This window comes from Nyctereutes procyonoides, unplaced genomic scaffold (genome assembly GCF_905146905.1).
Source record: "Nyctereutes procyonoides isolate TBG_1078 unplaced genomic scaffold, NYPRO_anot_genome, whole genome shotgun sequence".
NCBI lineage: Eukaryota > Metazoa > Chordata > Mammalia > Carnivora > Canidae > Nyctereutes > Nyctereutes procyonoides.
This window is the reverse complement of record NW_026575147.1, coordinates 20,021,050-20,046,504: the sequence shown is the minus strand read 5'-3', so window position 1 is coordinate 20,046,504 and position 25,455 is coordinate 20,021,050. Positions and strand designations below refer to the sequence as shown.

At 38.1% G+C, this 25,455-nt stretch overlaps 1 protein-coding gene across 1 annotated transcript; it reads left to right on the top strand.

The window, feature by feature from the left end:
- On the top strand, positions 1-24,544 carry CTSS (cathepsin S). Its single transcript, XM_055312744.1, has 8 exons — positions 1-152; positions 1,113-1,236; positions 3,108-3,230; positions 4,286-4,435; positions 7,851-8,078; positions 9,581-9,746; positions 11,046-11,148; positions 24,095-24,544. Exons 1-8 carry the CDS (start codon positions 127-129, stop codon positions 24,192-24,194), a joined length of 1,020 nt encoding a protein of 339 aa, XP_055168719.1. The 5' UTR covers positions 1-126; the 3' UTR covers positions 24,195-24,544.
- The last annotated feature ends 911 nt before the right edge of the window (positions 24,545-25,455 follow it).

The window sequence follows — 25,455 nt, the reverse complement described above, 5'->3', positions numbered from 1 at the left end:
AAAGTTCACTTCCTCATTGTGGATGTCTCATGTGACAAGCCTGATTTCTTTTTAAAGTCAATTTAACTGAAGTCTCTTTGCTGCCTTAAAATCTTTGGAGAGGATTCACCACCAGGCATTATTAGTATGGGAGCACCTGCAGGTTCTTTCATGTATGTACTGTTTGTTCTTTTTCTACTGTTTGATCTTTAAACCCTCTGTTTGTGTCTTTAGCTTGCTGTGCTTGCCAGGCTTTAAATCTTTGGTTTCAGGAAGTAAACTAAAATATTGTGCCATTCAATTTGCCTCTTCTTTTTTTGACTAAAAAGAATCTATTTTTGAAAAGTTAATGTCTGCTTACACATCTAAACCTGTGCCTGAAACATAACTTTCTTTGGAATATAATTTGAAGAATGACATGGCTAAAATTCCAGCTCTTTTGAATTTAAAATAAAACAGAAAATAGAGTCCAGTTTGAGGAAGATAGTCACTGAATTACTGTTAAAGTCTTTTTGAAAAAAAAAAAGTCTTTTTGTATTAAATATAGAAGTGGTGTTTTCAAAAATTTACTTAAGTGCTTCCTTTGAAGTGGGTATTTTCGTTATTGGAAAAATGACTTAAAAATTAAATGATTCTAGGATTTGAAAACGATACATAAGAGTTGTCTTTCAACTACTTCTAAATGTTATGGATATATAAATAGACCAGGTAAGAAGAGCCCCTGTATTCAAAACTTATTTAGATAAACTGATTTTTCAGTTTGCCTTCCTCTTACAGATAGGGGTGTGTGTGGCAATTTCCCTTGATTAGATTTGTTGGCAAATCCTGTAAAATCCCTGCCTCCCTCCCCTACCCAATTCCCCCTACCTTGGATGAAAGTTTGGTATACTAGATATTAAGAAATTTCTGAAAATTACTTTTTAAAGCACTACAAAGTATTGGAAGTGGTATTAGAGTCATAAATCTACCATTACTCCCTGTGACAATAAATCACAGAAAGTTTCCTCTATAATTCTGATTTCTATTGTCCTTCTGACAGACTTTATGTTGCTATTTATTTTAATGAAAAAATATGGGCATAATATGTGCAGCTAACAACTATTCCTCTTATGTTACCTTTCCTTTAACACAAGGAAATGGCTGGTTGGGCTGCTTCCGTTGTGCTCCTATGCAGTGGCACAAGTACATAAAGATCCCACTTTGGATCATCACTGGAATCTCTGGAAGAAAACCTACAGCAAACAATACAAGGAAGAGGTTAGTGAGCAATTTGCTTTTACTCAAGTATTCTATGCTTTCTCCTCCTGAAACTTAGATTCTTATGAGCAATGTTTTCCATAAATGCTTACACACTCATTTCTTGCCAGATTCTATTCTTGGTACCAGAGAATATAGCAAGAAAAAAACAAAGTTCCTGTTTTTGTGGAGCTCATATCTCAGCAGGCAAGACAGAAACTAAGTAAATAAATAAGCACATATATCTAGTATGTTAGGTGGTGATAAGAGCAGTAGAGAAAAATAAAGCAAGACATTGGGGGTCTAGTGAGACCTAGAGCTGGCAGGCTCTGGGAAACGGCTGTGAGAGGTTCAGAGAGATTATTTGCTATATATGATGGAATGCTTAAGGAAGCACCCTCATTGAAGGTTGAATTCTGGGTGTGTGAGCCGAGAATTCACAGAAGTCAGGGAGCAAACAAAATCGTAACTCGAATGAACATTCCGGGCCAAGGGGGATAGAGTACACATTCAAGGACAAAAAGACCTTATTTCAGTCCTGGGCACATAGAAGCATTACCAGATGTTTTTTACTTTCAATTCCCACTTTGCACTTTTGTTTTTACTTCAGTGCATACTTATTGGTTGTCGTTTTTTTAAAGATTTTATTTATTTATTCATGAGAGTAAATTTCTCTCTCTCTCTCTGTGAGAGAGAGAAGAGACATAGGCAGAGGGAGAGAGGCAGAGACATAGGCAGAGGAAGAAGCAGGCTCCCTTGTGAGGAGCTGATGCAGAACTCAATCCCAGGACCCTGAGCAGAAGGCAGACGCTCAACCACTGAGCCACCTAGGTGCCTCTCAATTCATACTTACTGGTTTTTAAGATCTTAACCCTCGTGCTTCAAATAACTAAGTCCTATAACTATATCATATTTCTAAGCTTGGGGATGCCTGGCAGGCTCAGTCAGTAGACTCTTAATCACAACTATTAATGTCAGGGTCATTGAATTCAAGCCCCATGTTGGGCATAGTGCCTACTTAAAAAAATATACTTCTGAGGCCCAGCTGGCTGATTCAGTCAGTGGAGCATGTAATTCTAAATCTTGGGATTGTAGGGTTGAGCCTCACATTGGGTATAGAGATAGCTTAAAAATAAAATCTCTAGGGACACCTGGGTAGCTCCGTGGTTGAACATCTGCCTTCAGCTCAGGGCGTGATCCCAGGATCCGGGATCTGGGATCTTTTAAAAAAATCTTTTAAAGAAATGTACTTTTTAAAAAAGAAAGATTTTATTTATTTATTTATTTATTTATTTATTTATTTATTTATTTATTTATTTTAAAGATTTTATTTATTTATTCCTGAGAGACACAGAGAGAGAGGCAGAGACACTGGCAGAGGAAGAAGCAGGCTCCCCACAAGAGCCTGATGAGGGATTCCATCCTGGATCCTGGGATCACGCCCTGAGCTGAAGGCAGATGCTCAACCGCTGAGCCACCCAGGCTTCCCATTTTCTTAGTAGTGATGAATTTTACCCTCATCCAGTCCCCTTTAGAAATAGGCCTCTAATTTCAAAGTTAACTAGAGTTAGATGTTCAGTTAGCACCATTATCTGGTTAAATGAATACTATCTCTCTTTTTAATGACTCCAGTCCCTTGAAATGAATGAAAATTACTTTTGATTAGTATCCTACCTTTATAATTTATCTCAAAGTTCATATAATATAATGCTACTGCACACTTAATAAACTACAGTATAGTATAAACATGACTTTTCTATGCACAGGGAAACCAAAATCTTCATTTGATTCACTTTATTCTGATATTTGCTTTACCACAGTAGTCTGGAACTGAACCTCCAATATCTTTAACATATATGCCTGTGACTATGTTCTTCTTCCTTACATTTTAGAATGAGGAAGTAGCACGGCGTCTCATCTGGGAAAAAAATCTAAAATTTGTGATGCTTCACAATCTGGAACACTCAATGGGAATGCATTCATATGATCTAGGCATGAACCATCTGGGAGACATGGTAAGTAAATTACAAATAATCCTACTTTCATCTATGAGTAAGAATGATTTCCATTTCCCCAAAGGCAATCTGAAGGTAAACAGCAAAGTGTGTGTGTGTGTGTGTGTGTGTGTACACGAAGTTAGAAAACAGTAGAATTTAAGGACAGAAGAATTTGCAGATTCCTTGTTTAGTCCTACTGTGACCACCTTCCTTAATACATTTTTTAGAGGAATATTTGAAACTCACAGGCTACTATTGCTTTTTGTTTTTTATTAATTCTAGAATGCATTGCCTAAATATTACTCACAATCTTTTAGAGTAAGTTACCATACTTAGGTACCCCTAAAGTGATAATTCAGTATGGTTCCACCTGCTTTCTTAATGAGGGAGTGTGGCTATTTAACATCACAAATACTCTCCATTAGTTTTTAGATTTTTTTCTACCCTACAAAACTTTACTGTTGAGACCAAAATTAAGAATCACAGTACCTCTTGGAAGAGAACACCCCAGGTAGATTAAATTTCTATTTAAATGCAGGCATCTCTTTTGTAATTCTTTCTCAAAAGAAAACCAGTTCAGTCCACTTTTTAAACAGCCCTTTTATAAAATTCGGCCTTGCTTTAAACCAAAAATCTGCCTTCCTGTAACTTCTAGTTTTTACTATTTTCTTCTTCCCAATGCCTGACTGGGTGCTAAGACAAAGTGTGAAAGAAATCCAGATAATTCCCCTATCAGACAGCAGTACCCATGTTGGTCACAACTACCACTAATTTTCTCAGTTGTTAAATATATTAAAAGTTACAGTAATTAGAATACTGAAAAGAGGGGTGTCTGGGTGGCTCAGTTGGTTAAGTGTCTGCCTTCGGCTCAGGTCATGATCCCACGGTCCTGGGATGGCATTGGGCTCCCTGCTCAGCGGGAAGTCTGTTTCTCCCTCTCCCTGTGCCCCTCTCACCTGCCCATGCTCTGTCTCTCTCTTTCTCTCTCTCTCTCAAATAAATAAATAAAATCTTAAAAAAAAAGAAAAAGAATATTGAAAAGAAGGTCATAAGTGAATATATTTGCCTTGTAGACTGGTGAAGAAGTGATATCTTTGATGGGTTCCCTGAGAGTTCCCAGCCAATGGCAGAGAAATGTCACTTACAGGTCAAACTCTAATCAGAAATTGCCTGATTCTGTGGACTGGAGAGAGAAGGGGTGTGTTACTGAAGTGAAATACCAGGTGAGTATTGTCATCCCAGGCTTTTGTACCCCAGGAAGAGTTTCTTTTCTGTCAATACTTAGTCGAGCTACATAATTTGGCAGTGGAATCTCCCTTATGTTCTTTCTTTCTTTTTTCTTTTTTTAAAATTTTATTTATTTATTCATGAGAGACATACAGAGAGAGAGAGGCAGAGACACAGGCAGAGGGAGAAGCAGGCTCCATGCAGGGAGCCCGACATGGGACTCGATCCTGGGACACCCCAGGACCACACCCTGGGCTGAAGGCGGCGCTAAACCGCCCAGCCACCCGCGCTGCCCCCCCACCCCCACCCCCTTATGTTATTTCTAATGATTTTTCTTATTGTCTTCCCAACTAAATTCTATTTATTTATTTATTTAAGATTTTTTAAAAAAATTATTCAAGAGAGATACAGAGAGGCAAAGGCACAGGCAGAGGGAGAAGCAGGCTCCATGCAGGAAGCCCGATGGGGGACTTGATCCCAGGACCCCAGGATCACGCCCTGAGCCAAAGGCAGACACTCAACCACTGAGCCACCGAGGCGTCCTGTCCCAACTAAATTTTAAATTGTAAATTCTTGCGGATCCCTGGGTGCCTCAGCGGTTTGGCGCCTGCCTTTGGCCCAGGGCGCAGTCCTGGAGTCCGAGGATCAAGTCCCGTGTCTGGCCCTGGCATGGAGCCTGCTTCTGCCTCTCTCTCTCTCTCTCTCTCTCTCTCTCAAATAAATAAATAAATAAATAAATAAATAAATAAATAAATAAATAAATCTTTAAAGAAAAATAAATAAATTGTAAATTCCTTGAGGACAATGACCACATATCATACTTTAATGTATTTTCCACCGTTTAATCCTTGTTTTGTCCTACTGTGGCCACTTTCCTTAACATGCTTTTTAGGGGAATATTTGAAACTCTCAGGCTATTATGTCTTTTGTTTTTTATTAATTTTAGAAAACATTGCCTAAAGATTACTCACAATCCTTTAGGGTAAGTTACCAAACTTATATAAATCTAAATTGATAGAACACCAATGGTTACAGCCACATTAGATAAAACTTGAACTGAGCAAATAGAGTTCTTTAAGGCAGACTTTTAGTGCTCATACTATCCATCAACTGCACTGGACCTTCCACCAAGCCAGTTGCTTGAGAAACAGTATTGTGTGTGAGAGAGAATATCGATCAGGAGGTTTCTTCCTCCATTTCAGTGTTGAAAGAGAGGAGAAACCTAGAGCTGAGAGTAGCCTATAAATTGTACCAGTCAAGTAAACTCATGACTACGCTTGCATTGTTACAATAAGAAATACAGTACAGTTTTTAAAAATTTGTTCCTGTTTTTGTATATCCGTTAGTTTGCTTTAAGGGGTGCTTGGGTGGCTTAGCTGGTTAAGCATCTGACTCTTGAGCTCAGCTCAGCTCTTGATCTCAGAGTCATGAGTTCAAGACCCAGGTTGGGCTCTACACTGGGTATAGAGCCTACTTAAAAAAAAAAAAGCAGCAAAAATCCTCAATTAGTTAGAGATAACTAAGGGCAAAACACATGCATCACCTCAGAGGTCAGGATAAGGGAGAGGAATCTAAGTGTTCTAAGCAGTATCCCCTGGCTGGTGACCAATGAAGAAAGTAAAAATTTAAAAAAAAAATTTATTAGAGTTCAATTTGCCAACATATAGCATAACACCCAGTGCTCATCCGGCCAAGTGCCCCCCTCAATACCCATCACCCAGTCACCCCAACCCCCCGCCCACTTCCCCTTCCACTACCCCTTGTTCATTTCCCAGAGTTAGGTGTCTGTCATGTTTTGTCACCCTCACTGATATTTTCACTCATTTTCTCTCCAAGAAAGTAAAATTTAAGAAGTAAATGGACTGCCAGTATCTTATTCTTTTCTACCTAGATATTTTTCTTGTAATTAGTTTTGGGTTTCTTATTAGAGCTTCTCTAAAATAAAAACTTGGGAGCAGCCCAGGTGGCTCAGTGGTTTAGCGCTGCCTTCAGCCTAGGGCGTGATCCTGGAGACTGGGGATCGAGTCCCATGTCAAGTTCCCTGCATGGAGACTGCTTCTCCCTCTGCCTGTGTTTCTGCCTCCCTCTCTCTCTCTGTCTCTCATGAATAAATAAAATAAAATAAAATAAAATAAAATAAAATAAAATAAAATAAAATAAAATAAAATAAAATAAAATAAAAGCTTGGGAGCACCTGGCTGGCTTAGTCAGTAGGAGTATGCAACTCTCAACATCAGAATCATGCATTCAAGCCCCATGTTGGGCATAGAGCCTACTTTAAAAAATAAAGTAAAATAAAATGGAAGTTTGGGGGGGAAAAAAAGAAAGTTTGGGAAGATCCAATGCATGTTTAGGTGTTAACTATAAATAATTTAACAAGGGGCCGCCTGGGTGGCTCCGCGGTTTAGCACCGCCTTCAGCCCAGCACATGATCCTGGGGACCTGGGAACGAGTCCCACATTGGGCTCCCTGCATGGAGCCTGCTTCTCCCTCTGCCTGTGTCTCTCTCTATGTCTCTCATGAATAAATAAATAATAAATAAATAAATAAATAAATAAATAAATAAATAAATAATTTAACGAGCTCCTTTCTCTGCATGCTTGCATTTTAATGGGTGATTTTGCTTAAACCGAAAGCAAAATCAGGGGCACGTGTGTGGCTCAGTGGTTGGGCGTCTGCCTTCGACTCAGGTCGTGATCCTGGGATGGAGTCCTGCATCAGGCTCCCTGCTCAGCAGGGAATCTGTTTCTCCCTCTGCCTATGTTTTTGCCCCTCTCTGTATCTCTCATGAATAAATAAATAAATAAAATCTTTTTAAAAATCAAATTAAATTTGCTTCCTTTGGGTAGAGAACAAGGTGGAATGAAGGTAGATCTGAATTAGAACAATTATGATAGGGCTCTGGACCTTTTTTAACTAAAGCAGCTTTGTGTTTTTCTGTTTGTTTATGCTTCCCTGTAAAAGATCTTTGATCAAAAAATTATGAAGCTAAAAATGTTTGAAAAGATTTAACCTTATATTTTCGGGCCTTACTTGACAAGAGAAAGAGTATTTTCCGTCAAGAGAATCATCCTAGCTCCTCTCAAAATCACTGTACTGTAGATGACTGTCTACCTCATTTATAGGTAAAGATAGCTGGGATCTAGCACATGCTCAGTAAGTACTGTTTCTTAATATATTTGACCACGGCAATTATGCTTTGAGCTCAGCCATTTGCAAATCTCTATCAATATTGGACCTTGTTCTGAGAAGAGAACAATCAAGTATTTAGTCTTCATGTCCATGTCTAAGAAATGAAGAAATTGTAATGGGGGAGGAGCTGACATGTGTTGGGAGGTGCCCAGTTTGTGTTATAGAAGTCTTCCTTACTGACTTTTTATGATGGCCTTTGTGACTTTGTCTCTATTTTAGGGTTCTTGTGGTGCTTGTTGGGCTTTCAGCGCTGTGGGGGCCCTGGAAGCACAACTGAAGCTAAAAACAGGAAAGCTGGTGTCTCTGAGTGCACAGAACCTGGTAGATTGTTCAACTGAAAAATATGGGAATAAAGGCTGCAATGGCGGTTTCATGACAACTGCTTTCCAGTATATTATTGATAACAACGGCATTGATTCAGAAGCTTCCTATCCCTACAAAGCCATGGTATGTCACAAACTTTTTGTGCTATTCTATGACTTTATGGTATCCCTTACTAACTGAACTAAACTCACAACCAAGCCAATTGCTTGAGAAGCAGTGTATGAAAATCCTGATCAGGAATTCTTATATTTTTGAGAGTTTTCCTTATTCAATAGTCTTAATTTATCAGAGACAGAATGGTTTTAAGCAAGTAGAATTCATGCTTAAAGAAATGGATTTTCAATAAACCTCAGAATTCTCTGACTACCTGACATTTCAACTTGTTTTTCCTACGGCCTCCCATGCTCAACCTTATTCTCAGATCATTGACAACATCAATCTTCTACCAAAACACTAACTACATAATGCTGTCTTCTTCCTCTTCACAAGCTCATGACATATTTTATTAAATTAATATATCCATATTACAGAAAATTTAGAAAAGATAAAAAATACCACTCCAAAACCTACCTTAAACACCATTGTTTTGGTTTATTTCTTTCAAGTTCTTTTTCTTATTAAGCATTTAAAAGGATGCACAACAAAAGTGAATTGATAACCTCTTTTCCTTTTTTTTTTTTTTTTAAGATTTTACTTATTTATTCATGAGAGACACAGAAAGAGACAGAGAGAGGCAGAGGGAGAAGCAGGCTCCATGCAGGGAGCCAGATGCAGAACTCGATCCCGGGTCACCAGGATCACACTCTGGGCCGAAGGCGCTAAATCGCTGAGCCACCCAGGCTACCCCTATAACCTCTCTTTTCCTATTAAAATATACTCTCTAAATGTTTTTCAGATTACATGGTCTTTATAAACCTTCATTTAAACGGCAGATCATCAGGGGATCCCTGGGTGGCTCAGCGGTTTAGCGCCTGCCTTTGGCCCAGGGCGTGAACCTGGAGTCCTGGGATCAAGTCCCACGATGGGCTCCCTGCATGGAGCCTGCTTCTTGTCTCTGCCTCTGTGTCTCTCATGAGTAAATAAATAAAAAAAATTAAAAAAAAAACTGCAGATCATCTTGCAGGCATTATATTATCAAAAATATTTTAAAGTTCTAAGAGCACCTGGGTGGCTTAGTGGTTGAATGTCTGCCTTTGGCTCAGGGTGTGATCCCGGGGTCCTGGGATCTCATCCCACATCAGGCTCCCCATAGGGAGCCTGCTTTTCATGAATAAATAAATAAAATCTTTAAAAAAAGATTTTAAAGTTCTAGTATAGAGTTTACGATCTTTACATAGTATACTCCCATAATCCACTTGAGAGTCTGAGGGACGTTATGATGCATGCATGAAGATGTTCACAATTTAAAACAATATAATAGTTACGTATTTCTTCTGTTACTGGTGAAACATTGAACTGTTTTGGAAGATTTTATTTTTCTTTCTTTAAAAGGAGGAAGGAAACTTAGACATTTGAAAAACTAAATTAGGAAAGAAAACATATTTGAAATCCAGACTTAGGATGTTGATGATTTATAAAGGAAGTTGAAGTATACTTCTTTATCTTATTTATACCTTTTTTTGCAGGATGGAAAGTGCAGATATGACTCAAAAAATCGAGCTGCCACATGTTCAAAGTATACTGAACTTCCCTTTGGCAGTGAAGATGCCTTAAAAGAAGCTGTGGCCAATAAAGGACCTGTGTCTGTGGCTATAGATGCGAGCCACTATTCTTTCTTCCTGTACAGAAGTGGTAAAAACTCTGATATATTATCCTTTTGTTATATGCTGCCCCTGAATCACAAGAAAGAATATTATCATTCCCCATCACCTCAACTCTGAGTGTTCAGGTTAAACAAAATCCTCCATTTCACATATATGTTTTATACCCGGTTCTAATTAGTAAAGTAAGACTCATCAAAACTTACTACTACTACATGCCAACTACTATGATAAATTCTTTCTCTGCATTATCTTATTTAATCCTCACAATAACCCTTATTTACAGATGAACAAGTCTTAGACAGTTAATTTTCCTAAAGTCATATAGTCTGGAAGTGATCAGCTAGCTAGGATTAGAAACCATGCTACTTTGACTCCAGAGCCTGGGCTCCTAACTCCTGTAGCCACTGTGCACTGTAGGTATAGTATTGCAGTATACAAGGAGAACACCCACCAGTGTTAGAGCATTGTGTTAAACAAAGTAAATGGGGGATCCCTGGGTTGGTCAGCGGTTTAGCGCCTGCCTTCAGGCCCAGGGCTTGATCCTGGAGTCCCAGGATCAAGTCCTGCATCAGGCTCCCTGCATGGAGCCTGCTTCTCCCTCTGCTTGTGACTCTGCCTCTCTCTCTCTCTCTCTGTTTCTCATGAATGAATAAATAAAATCTTTAAATAAATAAATAAATGGCTATACTGATTAAGAAAAAATCTCACCCTAAAGATCATTTCATCTAGGAAAGCATAAAAATATAGAAAATAACAATTTAGGAATATATACAAAGAGTCAATTATATTGACTCTGTTATATAGAGATCTAAGTTAAAAATAATTAGAAAAAGGGGGTGCCTGAGTGTCTCAATTGGTTAAATGTCCAACTCTTGGTTTCAGCTCTGGTCATGATCTGAGAGTAGTGAGACTTAGCCCCGTGTCAGGCTGTACGTGCTCAGCACAGAGTCTGCTTGAGATTCTCTCTCTCCCTCTGCCCCTCACACTGCTCATGGTCACTTGAGAGCTCTCGCCCTCTCTCTCTCAAATAAATAAATAAATAAATAAATAAAATAGATTCTTAAAAAATTAGATAAAAGTAGCTGTTTATCAAAGATTTCCAAGGGAGCTGTGATTGAACTGATACCAAACTTGGCAAGAAAACTGACAAATACAGCATTGATGGCAAAGAATTATGAACTCTAGTTTAATGAGAGTATATGTTTCTAAAATTATAATTTAACTTACCATGTATATAAAATAGTCTACTAAAAGCAATAGCATTTTCAAATGTCCTTCATTGCCACATACCATTCACTCTTTTTCTTCACCTGTATTTTATTCTCAGGTGTCTACTATGAGCCATCCTGTACTCAGAATGTGAATCATGGAGTATTAGTGGTTGGCTATGGTAACCTTAATGGGAGAGACTACTGGCTTGTGAAAAACAGGTAATATATTTGCACTTTAATGTATATTTAATTAAAATAAGGAATTCAAAGGAGCTTCAAAAAATGCATTCCTAAGATTATGATGATGAGGATCATGATAATGACAATGATAAACATTTATAGCTTCTTATAAAGTAACATTCTAAATTAATTACTCAGTGCCCCTATTTCTTCACTTCCTATTCTGGCTTCAGCAGTTTCTTTTCATGATTTATCTTCTAGAATACTTGATAATTCTTTCTCAGTCTCCTTTATAAATATCTATTCCTTTGCTCAGCTCCTAAATATTGGTCTTTCCTCCAGGGCTCCATCCTTTCCCCAGTACACTCCTCCTCCTCCCCTCCCCCTTTTCCCCTCCTCTTCTTCCTCCTCTTCCTTCTTCTTCTTCTACTTAAGATTTTATTTATTTATTTCAGAGAGAGCAGAGAGCACAAATGGGGAATGGGGAGCGGGAGTGGGGAGGCAGAGGGAGAGGGAAAAGCAGACTCCCTGCTGAGCAGGGAGCCCAATGCAGGGCTCTACCCCAGGACCCTGGGATCATGACATGAGCTGAAAGCAGAAACTTAACCAACTGAGCTACCCAGGCACCCTGCTCATTATTCTTCTTAGCCTACATTTTTCCTGGGTATTATCACTCCATTCTGAGGATTTTAGCTATAACCTATATGCTGATAGCTTTCAAATCTCAGCTCTACTCTATCCTCTGCCCTGAAATTTGGACTTATTTATCTGGACATATCCATTCCTATGCATCTTAGTTTCTCCAAATTCAATATGTCCAAAGAATTCAGAACCCTCTCTACCCTATTGTCCTCCCCAGAACTTCCTATATCACTAAATGGCAATAACACACAACAAAGTCACTCAATTAGATACTATGGATTTGTTTTAGGCCCCTCCAGATCTATTCAAGAAACAAGTCAAACTAGTTTTCCATGTATCTGTCCTTGCTTCTGTCCCCTCTCCATTTCTTCCATTATTGCTTTGATACAGATGTCTCTTGCCCAAACTATTCCTATAGCCTTCAAACTGGTCTCCTTTACTCTCAAACCCATCTTTTGTACTGCTTCCAAACTGATTTGTTTCAAATATGACAAACTGGGCCTATACCTGTTCTACAGAGTACCATTTGATATAAAATTAATGTTCCCTAGTAGAGAAGACAAGTCATCTATGTTGTGGTCCCTGCCTGCCTTGCCAGGCTCAATTGCTGGCACTTATTTCACACTTTTCTTTCCAGTTAAATTGAACTCTACACAGAGTTCCCATATATATCATTTTACCTTTAATATCTTCATATATTGGTTATACTGTTCTCTTTGCCTGGAGTATTCTTTTTCCTCACTTGGTTTATTCCTCCTTTTCCTCTAAAACCAGCTAAGGCATTCTCCATACCAGAAATTTCCCTTTAAATCCTTGGGCTAGTAAAATGTCTTTTTCCTATGCTCCCCAAATGTCTTATGCATACTGGAGTATTTTATACATTATATTTAAAATGTATATTTAAAAAAAATAAAAAAATAAAATGTATATTTACCTATCTATCCCTCTAATATTCTGTATGCCCCTTTTGGGTAAAGATTTGTATTGTCCTTGTATCCTTAGCACAATACATGGCACACAAAAAAGATGGTAGTATTTGTATGGCCTATTGGGAAGTAGTTGAGGGATACAACATCCTGGTTCACTTGTAATCTATTCACAGCACTGATAAGCTTGGGCCTGGACCAGTGATAACATTTTTATATGAAGCATTATTTTTTCACTTACATCTTTTCTCTTGTCTGGTTCCTACAGTATATTGTTTGTATATGTTTTCTTTTTTTTAAGATTTTATTTATTTATTCATGAGAGACACAGAAGGAGAGAGAGGCAGAGACACAGGCAGAGGGAGAAGCAGGCTCCATGCAGGGAGACTGACGTGGGACTCGATCCTGGGTCTCCAGGATCAGGCCCTAGGCTGAAGGCAGCACTAAACCGCTGAGCCACCAGGGCTCCCTGTATATGTTTTCTTGCTGACTTCCCATCTCTATTGAAACCGCTCTTCTTGAAGACCATTTATATCTTTTAATGTTTAAATTCAAAACCTATTTTCAGCACTTATTCAGTTGATGAGAATTTACTAGGCATCTACAATGTGATGGCATTATCCAAGCCCTGGAGATACAAAGATTAATGAGAAATCATCCTGTTCCAAAGAAGCTCACATGACAGTCCAGTGGGGAATTAGATATATTTTAACAATAAAATACACCCCATCATGGTATAATGATAGACGTCTCTCAATGGCTACGGGGCCATGGATAAGGAGATGCTTAACTGCCTAAAAGTTTCACAGAGAAGGCACTAGTTACTTGCATTAAGTTTTCAGATGAGTGGAATTGCTCACGTGTTAGGAGGAAAATAAATTGCCCAATCACCCAAAAAGGATATGTAATAGCACAGAAATGTGAAAAATTTTCTCTTCTTTATAAACTCTCTGCTGTATTTATTTCTTTGGCATCTATGACATAACACTATCCTGACTCATTTTGCTATATTAGTTTTAGCCTCATTTCTTATTTTCTTCCACCTGTCCCTTATGCTCCAGCTCCAGCTGTACTAAAACAAACTCATCTGCAACTTGAGTTTCAACTACTGCCACTATGTGAATGATACCAAATTCACAATCTCTAAAAATAACCTCTCTACTAAGCAACAACCTTCCGTGTCCAACTTCCAACTTGACAGCTTTAGCGAAAAATCCAAATTTCCAGAGCATCTTGGTTGGCTCAGTCAGTTAAACAACTGACTCTTGGTTTCAGCTCAGGTTGTGGTCTCATGGGTCATAAGATCAAGCCCTGCACCCCCCAACTCCATGCCCAGTGGGAGTCTGCTTGAAGATTCTCTCCCTTTGCCCCTCCCCAATATGTGTGCATGCTATCTCTCTCTCAAATAAATAAATCTTAAAAAAAATCCAAAATTCCCACCTGCCTACCCTATGACTCACAACACACACACACACTCTCTCTCTCTCAACAAGTCTAATTCAAATTCCCTCTCTCTGGGATCCCTGGGTGGCGCAGCGGTTTGGCGCCTGCCTTTGGCCCAGGGCGCGATCCTGGAGACCCGGGATCGAATCCCACATCGGGCTCCCGGTGCATGGGGCCTGTCTCTCTCTCTCTCTCTCTCTCTCTCTCTCTCTCTGACTATCATAAATAAATAAAAATTAAAAAAAAACAAATTCCCTCTCTCCTTCGATGTAAACTCCCGTTCCATCCTCCACCCCTCAAAAGTATTTTAGAATAATCCCAAGGGAAAAATCACTCCCTGTTTTGAGTAATTCATCACCATCTTCATGTTATCAAAGCCTTGGTATCATCTTAGACTCTTTTTTTTCTCCCTCAATCCACAAGCCTTATTCATTTGGCCTTTGAACCATATTTTATACTTCTTTCTATTCCTGTTCCAATTCAGATTTCACTGTCACCCAGCTATGGAAGTAAATTTAAAATATAGATCATGTAAACCCATTTTCAAAAATTTTAAATAGTTTACCATTATCATCATAATGAAGTCCAAATGCCCAGCCAGGCATTCAAGATTCTCCATCATCTAGTTTCCAGCATAGCTCTCTAGACTTTTCTTTCCCTATGTTCTCATGCCTCCATATTTACACTCTGGCCACAGTGAACTCCTTACTCATCATTCCCTAAGTTTATAGGCATTTAGCTATTACTACTTCTTTACTTGTGCTGTTTCATCTTCCTGAAATGCCCTTAAAGCCCATTGCTGCCTACCAAAATCCCAATTGTTAATGGTGAAGTGGGCACTGTCATGCATTCTAGTGGAAGAATAAATTGTTACAATCCTTCTTGAAAGCAATATGAAACGAGAACGTTTTAACTATTCACATTCTTTGTCCAATTTTTTCTCATTTCTTGGAATCTATATGAGGAAAATAATCCTAAACATGGGGAAACTTCATACCCAACTTATGTAAATTGTAGCATTCATTCATTCTTCTTTGATAGTGAAAACCAGTAAGCAACTAAGAATGTCTAACAGTAGGGACAATATTAAACTATTACACAATCAAGCCCATGTATTAGGAATTATATTTACTCAGACTATTATTAATAACCTAATAAAATACTTGGAATATATGTTTAAATGGAGAATATATATAAACATAAAATTTATATGTAATATAAATATTAAATTTAAATGTAATACAAATTAAATTTAAAATAGTATGCCCAATTTCTCTGATTTATGTTATACTAAAGGACCGGAAGGTGTTATGCCAGATGTTAATAATGATTATCTTTTTCTACCTTTATGTATTTTCAAAAATCTTTAACAAGTATCATTACTTTTAGAATGAAAAAACCTCACTAAAAATTCTATTCATTCTTAAAACCTACCTCACATGCTATCTCCTCCATATTCCATTAATTTACTCAGAATTGTTTCTGTAAATTCTAAGCTTTAGAAATGCCTTATTAAAAAAAAAAGGAAATGCCTTATAAATTCTAGCTATTTATGTAAAATATGCTCCATCACTAGAATATAAACTTCTTAAAGGTAGAATAGTCTCTTATTCATTTTTGCATCTTTATTCATACCTTGATTCAACAAACATATACTAAGTATTTACCAAGTGACAGAGTGCCAAGCAGATTTGGCAATGAAAAATACAGCCTTTTTATCATCCTTTGAGTTACCCATAGTCTTATAGAGTCAGAAAAACAGATAGTTGCATGTACTGAACATTGCAATAGAATGTGATAAACATTAAGAGTATAGAAGCACAGAAGTACTCTTCTAACCTGGGAAGTCAGGAAAGGCCTTTTTAACTAGGTTATTTGAATGAGTATTAAAAAACAAGGGCAGCCCGGGTGGCTCAGTGGTTTAGCACTGCCTTCAGCATAGGGCCTGATGCTGGAGAACTGAGATCGAGTCCCATGTCGGGTTCCCTGCATGGAGCCTGCTTCTCCCTCTGCCTGTGTCTCTGCCCCTCTCTCTCTCTCTGTGTCTCTCATGAATAAATAAATAAAATCTTTAAAAAAATGAGTATTAAAAGACGAGAAGGAATTTGTCACGTGAAAAAGAGCAATCAGGGCAGAGGAAAGGTGCAAAAGCCCACAGTGAGAAAACTAAATGAGTTAAGGGAACTGCATGTTCTTTTTTTTTCTTTCTTTCTTTTATAAAGGTTGTAGTATAAGATGACTGTTAGAGAAGTGAGATAGAAAGGGACCAAATTACAAGAGACCACAGTGATCGCTGGCATTGAGTACTAACAAGGAGAGACTGGATATGGACATGGACATGAATTCCAGACTCTGCAAGAGGTTGACTCAGGCAAAATCCTCTTAGATCATCTGACCTTTCTTAATGATCTCTTATCATCTTTTATATCTTCCTTTTGTTTATACTTAATCTTTCTGTGAGATATGTAACATTGATTCATGTCCCTGAATTTTTCTCACCTTTCTGAACATAGGTATTTAGCTTCTTTCTATAATTCACTATAGCATAGTGAGTAAAAGCAGTAAGAATTCTTGGTTAGAATAGTAGTTCCCTTGGGACACCTGGGTTAAGCCTCTCTTGGTTTTGGCTCAGGTCCTGATCTCAGATCAAGCCCCACATCAGTCTCCACACTTAGCTCAGAGTCTCCTTGAGATTCTTTCCTTCTCCCTTTCCCTCCCCTTCTTCCCCTCCCTCCTGTATGAATGCACTCTCTCTCTCAAATAAATAAATAAAATCTTTAAATGTCCATCGAGGGCAGCCCTGGTGGCCCAGCAGTTTAGCACCAACTTCAGCCTGGGGTGTGATCCTGGAGACCCTGGATCGAGTCCCACATCAGGCTCCCTGCATGGAGCCTGCTTCTCCCTCTGCTGTGTCTCTGCCTCTCTCTCTGTCTGTCATGAATAAATAAATAAAATTTTATAAATAAATAAACAAATAAATGTCCATCGATAGATAAATGGATAAGAAAGATGGGATATATATATATATATATATATATATATGCAACAGAATATTACTCAGCCATAGAAAAATAATGAAATCTTGCCATTTGTGACAACATGTATGAAAACTAGAATTATGCTAAGTTAGATAAACAAATACCATATGATTTCAGTTATATATAGAAACTAAATGATAAAACAAAATAGAAACAGACTTCTAGGTACAGGAAACAACCATTGGTTACCAGAGAGGGATGGGTTTGGGTAGATGGAAAAACAAAGGGAATTAAGAGGTACAAACTTCCAATTGTAAAATAAATAGGGGGGCAGCCCTGGTGGCGCAGCAGTTTAGCACCACCTGCAGCCCAGGGTGTGATCCTGGAGACCCTGGATCGAGTCCCACATCAGGCTCTCTGTATGATGCCTGCTTCTCCCTCTGCCTGTGTCTCTGCCTCTCTCTCTCTGTCTCTATGAATAAATAAATAAAATATTTTAAAAAATAAAATAAATAGGTCATGGGGATATAATGTACAGTATAGAGAATACAGTCAATAATATTGTTTTTTTCAGTCAATAATATTGTAATAACAATATTAACAATAACAATTGTAATTGTATGGTGATGAGTGGTAATTATACTTATCATGAGGATCATTTGTAATGTATAAAAATTTCAAATCACTGTGATATTCACTTGAAACTAATAGGATATTGTATGTCAATTATGCTTTTTTTCCAAAGGAGGAGAGTTTAATCTAATCTACAGATCAATGAGTGATGAAGGCCCATAGCCTTTGGTCATAGATTAATTTTTGCCTGGGGGAAAAAATTAAAGGCATTAACCAAAAACTCATGGTAACCTTAAACACAGACACACACACACACACCCAAAAACTAAGAAAGCACCCAGAACACCTTTTAAGCAATATCTGGTGAACTCTCCAAGATAAATATTGCAAAATAAATGAGCCTCTAGATAATGAAGTAAGTTGATGGAGATGATGGATGGGGGACAGAAATGCCTCCTTTTGATCCATAAGTGGATTAAGTTATTAAAGTACAAGTTGGAAAAAAGAACATATTCCATTTTTCCTCACTGAAAGCTACTGTCTGATCTTTCAAGAGATCCTGACTCTTAGAATTAATGTTCTACATTAAACATCATAGGGCTCTACATTAAATTCATATGTATTGCCTCCTCTCCATGGAATCAAAGGCTGGGTAAGAGTTTAAAAAGGAAAAAGTTATAATCTAATGATTTTTCTTAGAGATTTCTCTACAAAGAGATTAAGAATGTACATATTGGGACGCCTGGGTGGCTCAGCGGTTGTGCGTCTGCCTTTGGCTCAGGGCATGATTCCTGGCCCAAGGATCCAGTCCCACATCAGGCTGCCTGCGGAGAGTTCACTTCTCCCTGTCTGTGTCTCTGCTTCTCTCTCTGTATCTCTCATGAATAAATAAAAAAAAAAAATCTTTTTTAAAAAAAGAATATACATATTGGTTTATAACTCAAATAAGATTATTTATTCCCGCTACTCCAGTGAAATCACTCTTGTTAAAATTAGCAATCACCTCCGTTTTGCTTCATGAAATAGTTTTCAGGTCTCATCTCTCCTGTACTCTTAACGTTTAATGTATGTTTAACTCTGCTTTCTGAAGCACTTTATTTGACTTTCAGGGGACCATACACTCCTGGTTTTTGTCCTATTTTACCTCTCAGTCTCCTGAGTATCTTAGTTCCTTTTATTCTTCTTCACTTTTAAATATTATAATGCCAGGGGCCTCAATTTCTCTCTCTATGCTAATTCTTTAGATGATCTCATTTAGTGTCATGGTTTTAAACAACAAACAGCTGATGATCTCAACTTTGTACCTTCAGCCCTAACCTCTTTCCTGAGCTCCAGACTCCATGTTTGACCTCTGCACCTGAGTATCTATAGGTCTCTTTAACTTAACATATCTAAAATAGAGCACTTGACTCCCTGCTACTGCTCCAGTTTTTCCTACCTCAATAAATGCCAAACAGCATTTACCGCAGATCAAAATATTGGAGGCATCCTTTCTTTCTTCATCTGATACCTCTCACATCATTAGCAAATACTGTTATTTCTATCATCATTAAATTTTCCCAAATCTTACCACTCCTCAGTATCTCTACTGTTACCACTGTAGTTCAAGTCATCATCCATCTTTCTCTTGGTCTACTGCAATAATCTAACTGGTAGTCACTTCCCCTCTTGTTCGCTAACAGTCAATCCTCTACACAGTAACCAGATTGATCTTTCTAAAGCATACACCAGATCTTGTGACTCTCCTGCCCCAAATGCTCTAATGGCTTTCCTTCACACTCAGAATAAATCCATTACCTATGAAACCATGGCAATTTCTGGCCTCAGCTTGTCTCTCCAGCCACATCTCCCACTACATTCACCTGTTTCACTCAGCTTCAAGAACACTAGCCTTTTTTTTTTTTCAGTACCTTTTCTCAAGGTACACTTGCTATTTCTCACACATCAAGGTTATTACAGCTCCTTTTCCTGAACTTTGCATCATTTGCACCTTCACTTTATTGTCTTTGGTCAAATATTTCCTCAGAGAAGCATTCCCTGACAACTCCTTCTAAAATGTAGCCCTGATTCCCCTTATTCTGCTTTATTTTTCTTTATAGTACTTACATTTTATCACATTATTTATTTGTTCATTGTATGTTTCCTATGTAGGCTTTGAAAAGACTTTGTCTATCTTGTTTACCTCTATAATCTTAATAATGCCTAGAATAGTACCTGGCACAGCCTAAGAAGCTCAGAAGTGTAGTTTACTACAAAGGAAACTGGCATACATTCTAGAAAGAATGTCCAACAAGTCAATAGTCTATAATATACAAGGAGAAGGTAGGTGGCCAACAATCTTACTTTGTCAAAGACTAATGGGGTTCCCAGGCCATAGTACTTTTTTTAAAAGCTAGAATTGTCCCAAATTGGACTGTTATTTACCCTAGAAAAAGGCTGTATTTTTTTTAAAGATTTTATTTATTTATTCATGAGAATACAGAGAGAGAGAGAGAGGCAGAGACACAGGCAGATGGAGAAGAAGCAGGTTCCATACAGGGAGCCCAGCGTGGGACTTGATCCCTGTCTCCAGCATCAGGCCCTGGGCCGAAGGCGGCGCTAAACTGCTGAGCTACCTGGGCTGCCCAAGGCTGTATTTTTTTAAAAAGGGGATGGACTCTACTTGAGTCCAATCAAATGTACTCAGACTTGGATAATAGCAAACATAGCCACCTCTACTTACTGAGTATTTAGTGTGCAAATATTTTAAATACATTTTCTCACTTAATTTTTAAGATAATCTATGAGATACACACTTTGTCTCCATAATACAGACTAGGAGACTCCTGATACTGACAGATTTAAGAAACTTGCCTGCAGGTAAACAGTTTGAATGAAAGGGCTATAGAGCTAGTAAAAATAAACTTGGTAAGGACTGGAATGAATATTTGTAGCTGACCTTGCACAGTTCTGAAGGAAAGAATTTCTTCTCAGATATTTATTTAGCTTGAGATTTTTAATCAGTTTTATTCTTTATGGGAAGGTTAGCAAGACTCAGTCAAAAAGAGGTCTGTGATTTCTACAAAGTTTGGGGCAGTGATCTTGGTCTGTGAAGCTGGAAGAGTAAGCTGTCCAGATTCTGAATAGGACCTCACTGACTGAGTTCATACCACTAGTAATCACAACTTCAATTCAACTTACATTATGAGAACTTAGGTCCAAACTCAGTTTGTCTAAAATTTTTTACCTGCTTTTAACTACAAAGCAAGATATAGCAAGATATTAATTATATAAGGTCCTGGATGTTCTGGTCTGAATTTCATCCCTCATGCTACCTCAGTCACAGGAATAATGTAGGGTTAGGGATAATATAAATGTTAGAGTAGGTTTTGGAGTAAAAAACAATCCTAGATTTGTGCCTGGCTTCATAATTAACCATCTGAACAAGCCATTTTACCACTTTGACCATTTTCCTCGTCAGTATAAAGAAGATACTACCCACCTCACAGGGTGATAATTAAGTGAGATAGTATATGTTAAGGTGCTTAGCACAGAGTTAAGGGCTCAATGAATGATGGCTATTAATAGCTTTCCTAGAATTTATTATTATTGTGTTTGGATACTAAAAGAATACTGCATCCATCGATAAGAGGTGACAGTGGAGTTTGGATTTTATTCTAAAGATATTGAGGAGGTATTAAAGGATTTTAAGCAGCAAAGTAGCAATAAGTGAAATGAAACAATAAAGAAGCCTGTGAAAGAGTTTAAGAAGGAGTGAGCAGAGAGAGAAGGGAAAAATCAGGACACGTAGTATCTTCAGGCCAGGAAAGAAGTGGGGACAAGAGAGAAAAATAAGACCTGTCCACTGAGTGGCTGACACAGAGAACATTTAAGGCCTATTAGAGCAAAACCAGTTTGAATGATGCCACTTGTCTGCTTACAATAAAGCAGCATTTCTTAGTTTCTCCACTGCACGCAAAAACACAAGCATCCTTTCCTTTGAGTCTTGAGCAAAAATTTGCAATGACTTCACTTTGCCTATGGAATTAAAATCACAGGTTCCCTAGCCTGCTATCCTAAGCTCTTCACAACATAGCCCCAAACCAACTTTCTATTCTTTTTGTTCCCTACTACCCTAAGACATCCAGTTTTCCTCAACTTAATGTCTTGCTGCTCTCCAAATAAAAACACAGTAGCTATTTTCTCAAATTCATGCTTTTATTTGTATCCTACTTATGGCACTTAATGAATTTGCTTCATATTATAATTATTTGTATATCTACAATTACAAAATCTCAGAATCATAAAAAAAGTAAGAAAGTGTTTCTCTTACAAAATTTTGTCAGTTTTTTCACTAGTCTGTGGCAAAATGAGAAAAAAAAGAAATATTTTGGTGTATTCTTCATAAATATATAAATTTATGTGGCTCAAAGACTATTCTTAAATTAGAGACTATGTCCTCTTAAGTTTTGTTTTGGTGTTGAAACATCCTTTCTGGGATCCCTGTGTAGCTCTGTGGTTTGGCGCCTGCCTTTGGCCCAGGACGTGATCCTGGAGTCCCAGGATCGAGTCCCACGTCAGACTCCCTGCATGGAGCCTGTTTCTCCCTTTGCCTGTGTCTCTGCCTCTCTCTTTCTCTGTGTGTGTCTCTCATGAATAAATAAGTAAATAAAAAATCTTAAAAAAAAAAGAAACATCTTTTCTTTTACAATATGATTGTGATAATAAAGATTTTTTTTTCTAATGTCCGTACTTGCTAATTTAAAAAATTGGTAACTTTGGGGCACCTGGGTGGCTCAGTCAATTAAGTGTCTGACTCCTGATTTTGGTTCAGGTCATGATCTCAGGGTCATGGGATCTAACCCTGCGTTGGGCTCTGTGCTCAGCGTGGAAGCTGCTTGAGATTCTCCCTCTTCCTCTGCCCCTGCCCGTCCCCTTGCTCGTTGGTCCATGCAGGTGTGCACATGCTCTCTCTCTCAAAATGAATAAAAAAAAACTTAAATTAGCTATAAAATAGGGATGCCTGGGTGGCTCAGCAGTTAAGCATCTGCCTTCAGCCCAGGGCCTGATCCTGGAGTTCCAGAATGGAGTCCCACATCAGGCTCCCTGCATGGAGCCTGCTTTTCCCTCTGCCTGTGTCTCTCATGAATAAATAAATAAAATCTTTTTTAAAAAATCTACAAAATATTGGTATCTTTATGAAAATTGGCAAAATTTCTTTTTAATTCTCAAAGTTCATAAACTCAAAAACCGAGAAAACAGTTGATCTCTTCTTTTATTTTTTTAATTTATTCATGAGAGACAGAGGCACAGGCAGAGGGAGAAACAGGCTCCATGCAGGGAGCCTGACACGGGACTCGATCCTGGATCTCCAGGATCAGGCCCCGGGCTGAAGGTGGTGCAAAACCGCTGAGCTACCTGGGCTGCCCTACCTATGAGAAAGTCTTACCTCAGCTCTACTTCTAGGTCAAAAAGCTGTTTGAGAGCTGCACTTTTTATTATTTACTTTGGAATTTCCTACCTGATGCCTTTTCCATAGTAGTCACTCAAAAATATTTCTTTTAAAAATATATATATTTAAATTCAATTTGCCAACATGTAGTCTAACAGCCAGTCAAAAATATTTCTTAATTGACATTCTCTAAAGGAATCTAAGTTTGAGGGATGCCTGGGTCGCTCAGGGATTGAGCAGCTGCCTTTGGCTCAGGTCGTATTCCCGGAGTCCCAGGATCTAGTCCCATATCAGGCTCCCTGCATGGAGCCTGCTTCTCCCCCTGCCTATGTCTCTGGCTGTCTTGTGAATAAATAAATATTTGTTTATTTTCTGTGTCTCTTGTGAATAAATAAATAAAATCTTTAAAAAAGGGGGGGGGGTTGGGCAGCCCGGGTGGCTCAGCGGTTTAGTGCCACCTTCGGCCCAGGGTGTGAGCCTGGAGACCAGGGATTGAGTCCTGAGTCCGGCTCCCTGCATGGAGCCTGCTTCTCCCTCTGCCTCTCTGTGTGTGTGTGTGTGTCTCTCTCATGAATAAATAAATTAAAATCTTAAAAAAAAAAGGGGGATCTAAGTTTGATAGAAAATAATAACCTATGGTCCTGTTATGCAAAAACATTTAGAGGTGGGGCCTTGGAAAGAACAATAACACCCTTTCCCTGCAGGAAGTGTATTTACAAAGTAGGGGATTAAAGGTTTGTGTTGGAATTTATATTGTTTTCCTTAGGTATTAAGTCTATTCATCAATATAGCACTAAAGCCTTCCAAACTATCCTTTGAAAATTGCCTAAAAGCCCTGGGGAAATTGTTATACTATTTTGTTCTAATTTTGTTTTGTAGCTTAGCTTTTCATATATAATCACTTTAGGAGAAAAACAATCTAGGAGATAAAAAGTTGATAATGTGATTTGATTATATTCATTTGTAATTTTGTGTTATTTCTTTTTCTAAAGCTGGGGCCTCAACTTTGGTGACCAAGGATATATTCGGATGGCAAGAAACAGTGGAAATCACTGTGGGATTGCTAGTTATCCCTCTTACCCAGAAATCTAGACCTCTTCATTTTATAACAAGTCCAAAAAATTGAAACACTTTCTCTTAATTTAATTTTACCTGCTATAATAGTAAAAATAAGTGTGTAGTGACCATTGTATATTTGCTCTACTAACAGAATATATAGTTTGAAGATATAACTTTGAAGATATTGGAAAATATTTGCTACATAAATTAATAATGCACTATAGATATAACTGTATGAGAATTGGTCAACCTAAGAAATCTGTCATGTTTGTTTTGTCACCATCTTGTTTTACATACTTTGTCATTTTAAGTTCCCTTATACCCTTTCCCTTTTGTAATATGATGGCATATAAACGCTCAATAAATATCTCTTTTCAACTTTGTATCATTACCCACATACCATTCTTTTCTTATCCTTAGGTAACTATTTTAATCTATCATGAGGATGTAAATTGTAGTATGCTGGTGAAGGGCTCTGGCAACTTTCATGAAGACACTACTAGATTATTAATATCCTAAGGGCTCAGATTATATTGTTCCACATTAAAGGATTCAGTAATTTTTTTAAGGTAGACAAATACTTAAGACACAATCTGTTTTCAAGAACTTTAGAAGAATAATTTTAATGATCATAAAATACTAATTCAAATTATTTTTACCTAGTCACAGAAATTTGGCCAGAATCTTTTAGAGGCAAATAATTAAGCCAACCTGAACAAAATAACCAAACTGCATCTTATTTAAAATAGTCCATTACTGGAGCACCTGGATGGCTCAGTCAATTAAGTGTCCTACTCTTGACCTCAGCTCGGGTCTTGATCTCAGGGTTGGGGAGTTGAGGCCCTGTACTGGGCTTCACGCTGCGTGCAGAGCCTACTTTAAAAAAAAAAAAAGTCCATTACTGATATTTTTAATCTAACTCAGATTGAGTTTCTTTCCAACTGCCTAGAATAGTAGACAGATTCTGAAGATGCAGTAAGAACTTTATATTTGGGGGCACTTGGGTGACTCAGTCAGTTAAATAACTGACTCTTGATTTCAGTTCATAATCTCAGGGTTGTGAGATGGAACCCCAAGATGGGCGCTTTGCTGGGTTGGAGCCTGCTTTTTTTTTTTTTTTAATTTTTATTTATTTATGATAGTCACAGAGAGAGAGAGAGAGAGAGACAGAGATACAGAGACACAGAGACACAGGCAGAGGGAGAAGCAGGCTCCATGCACCGGGAGCCCGACGTGGGATTTGATCCCGGGTCCCTAGGATCGTGCCCTGGGCCAAAGGCAGGTGCTAAACCGC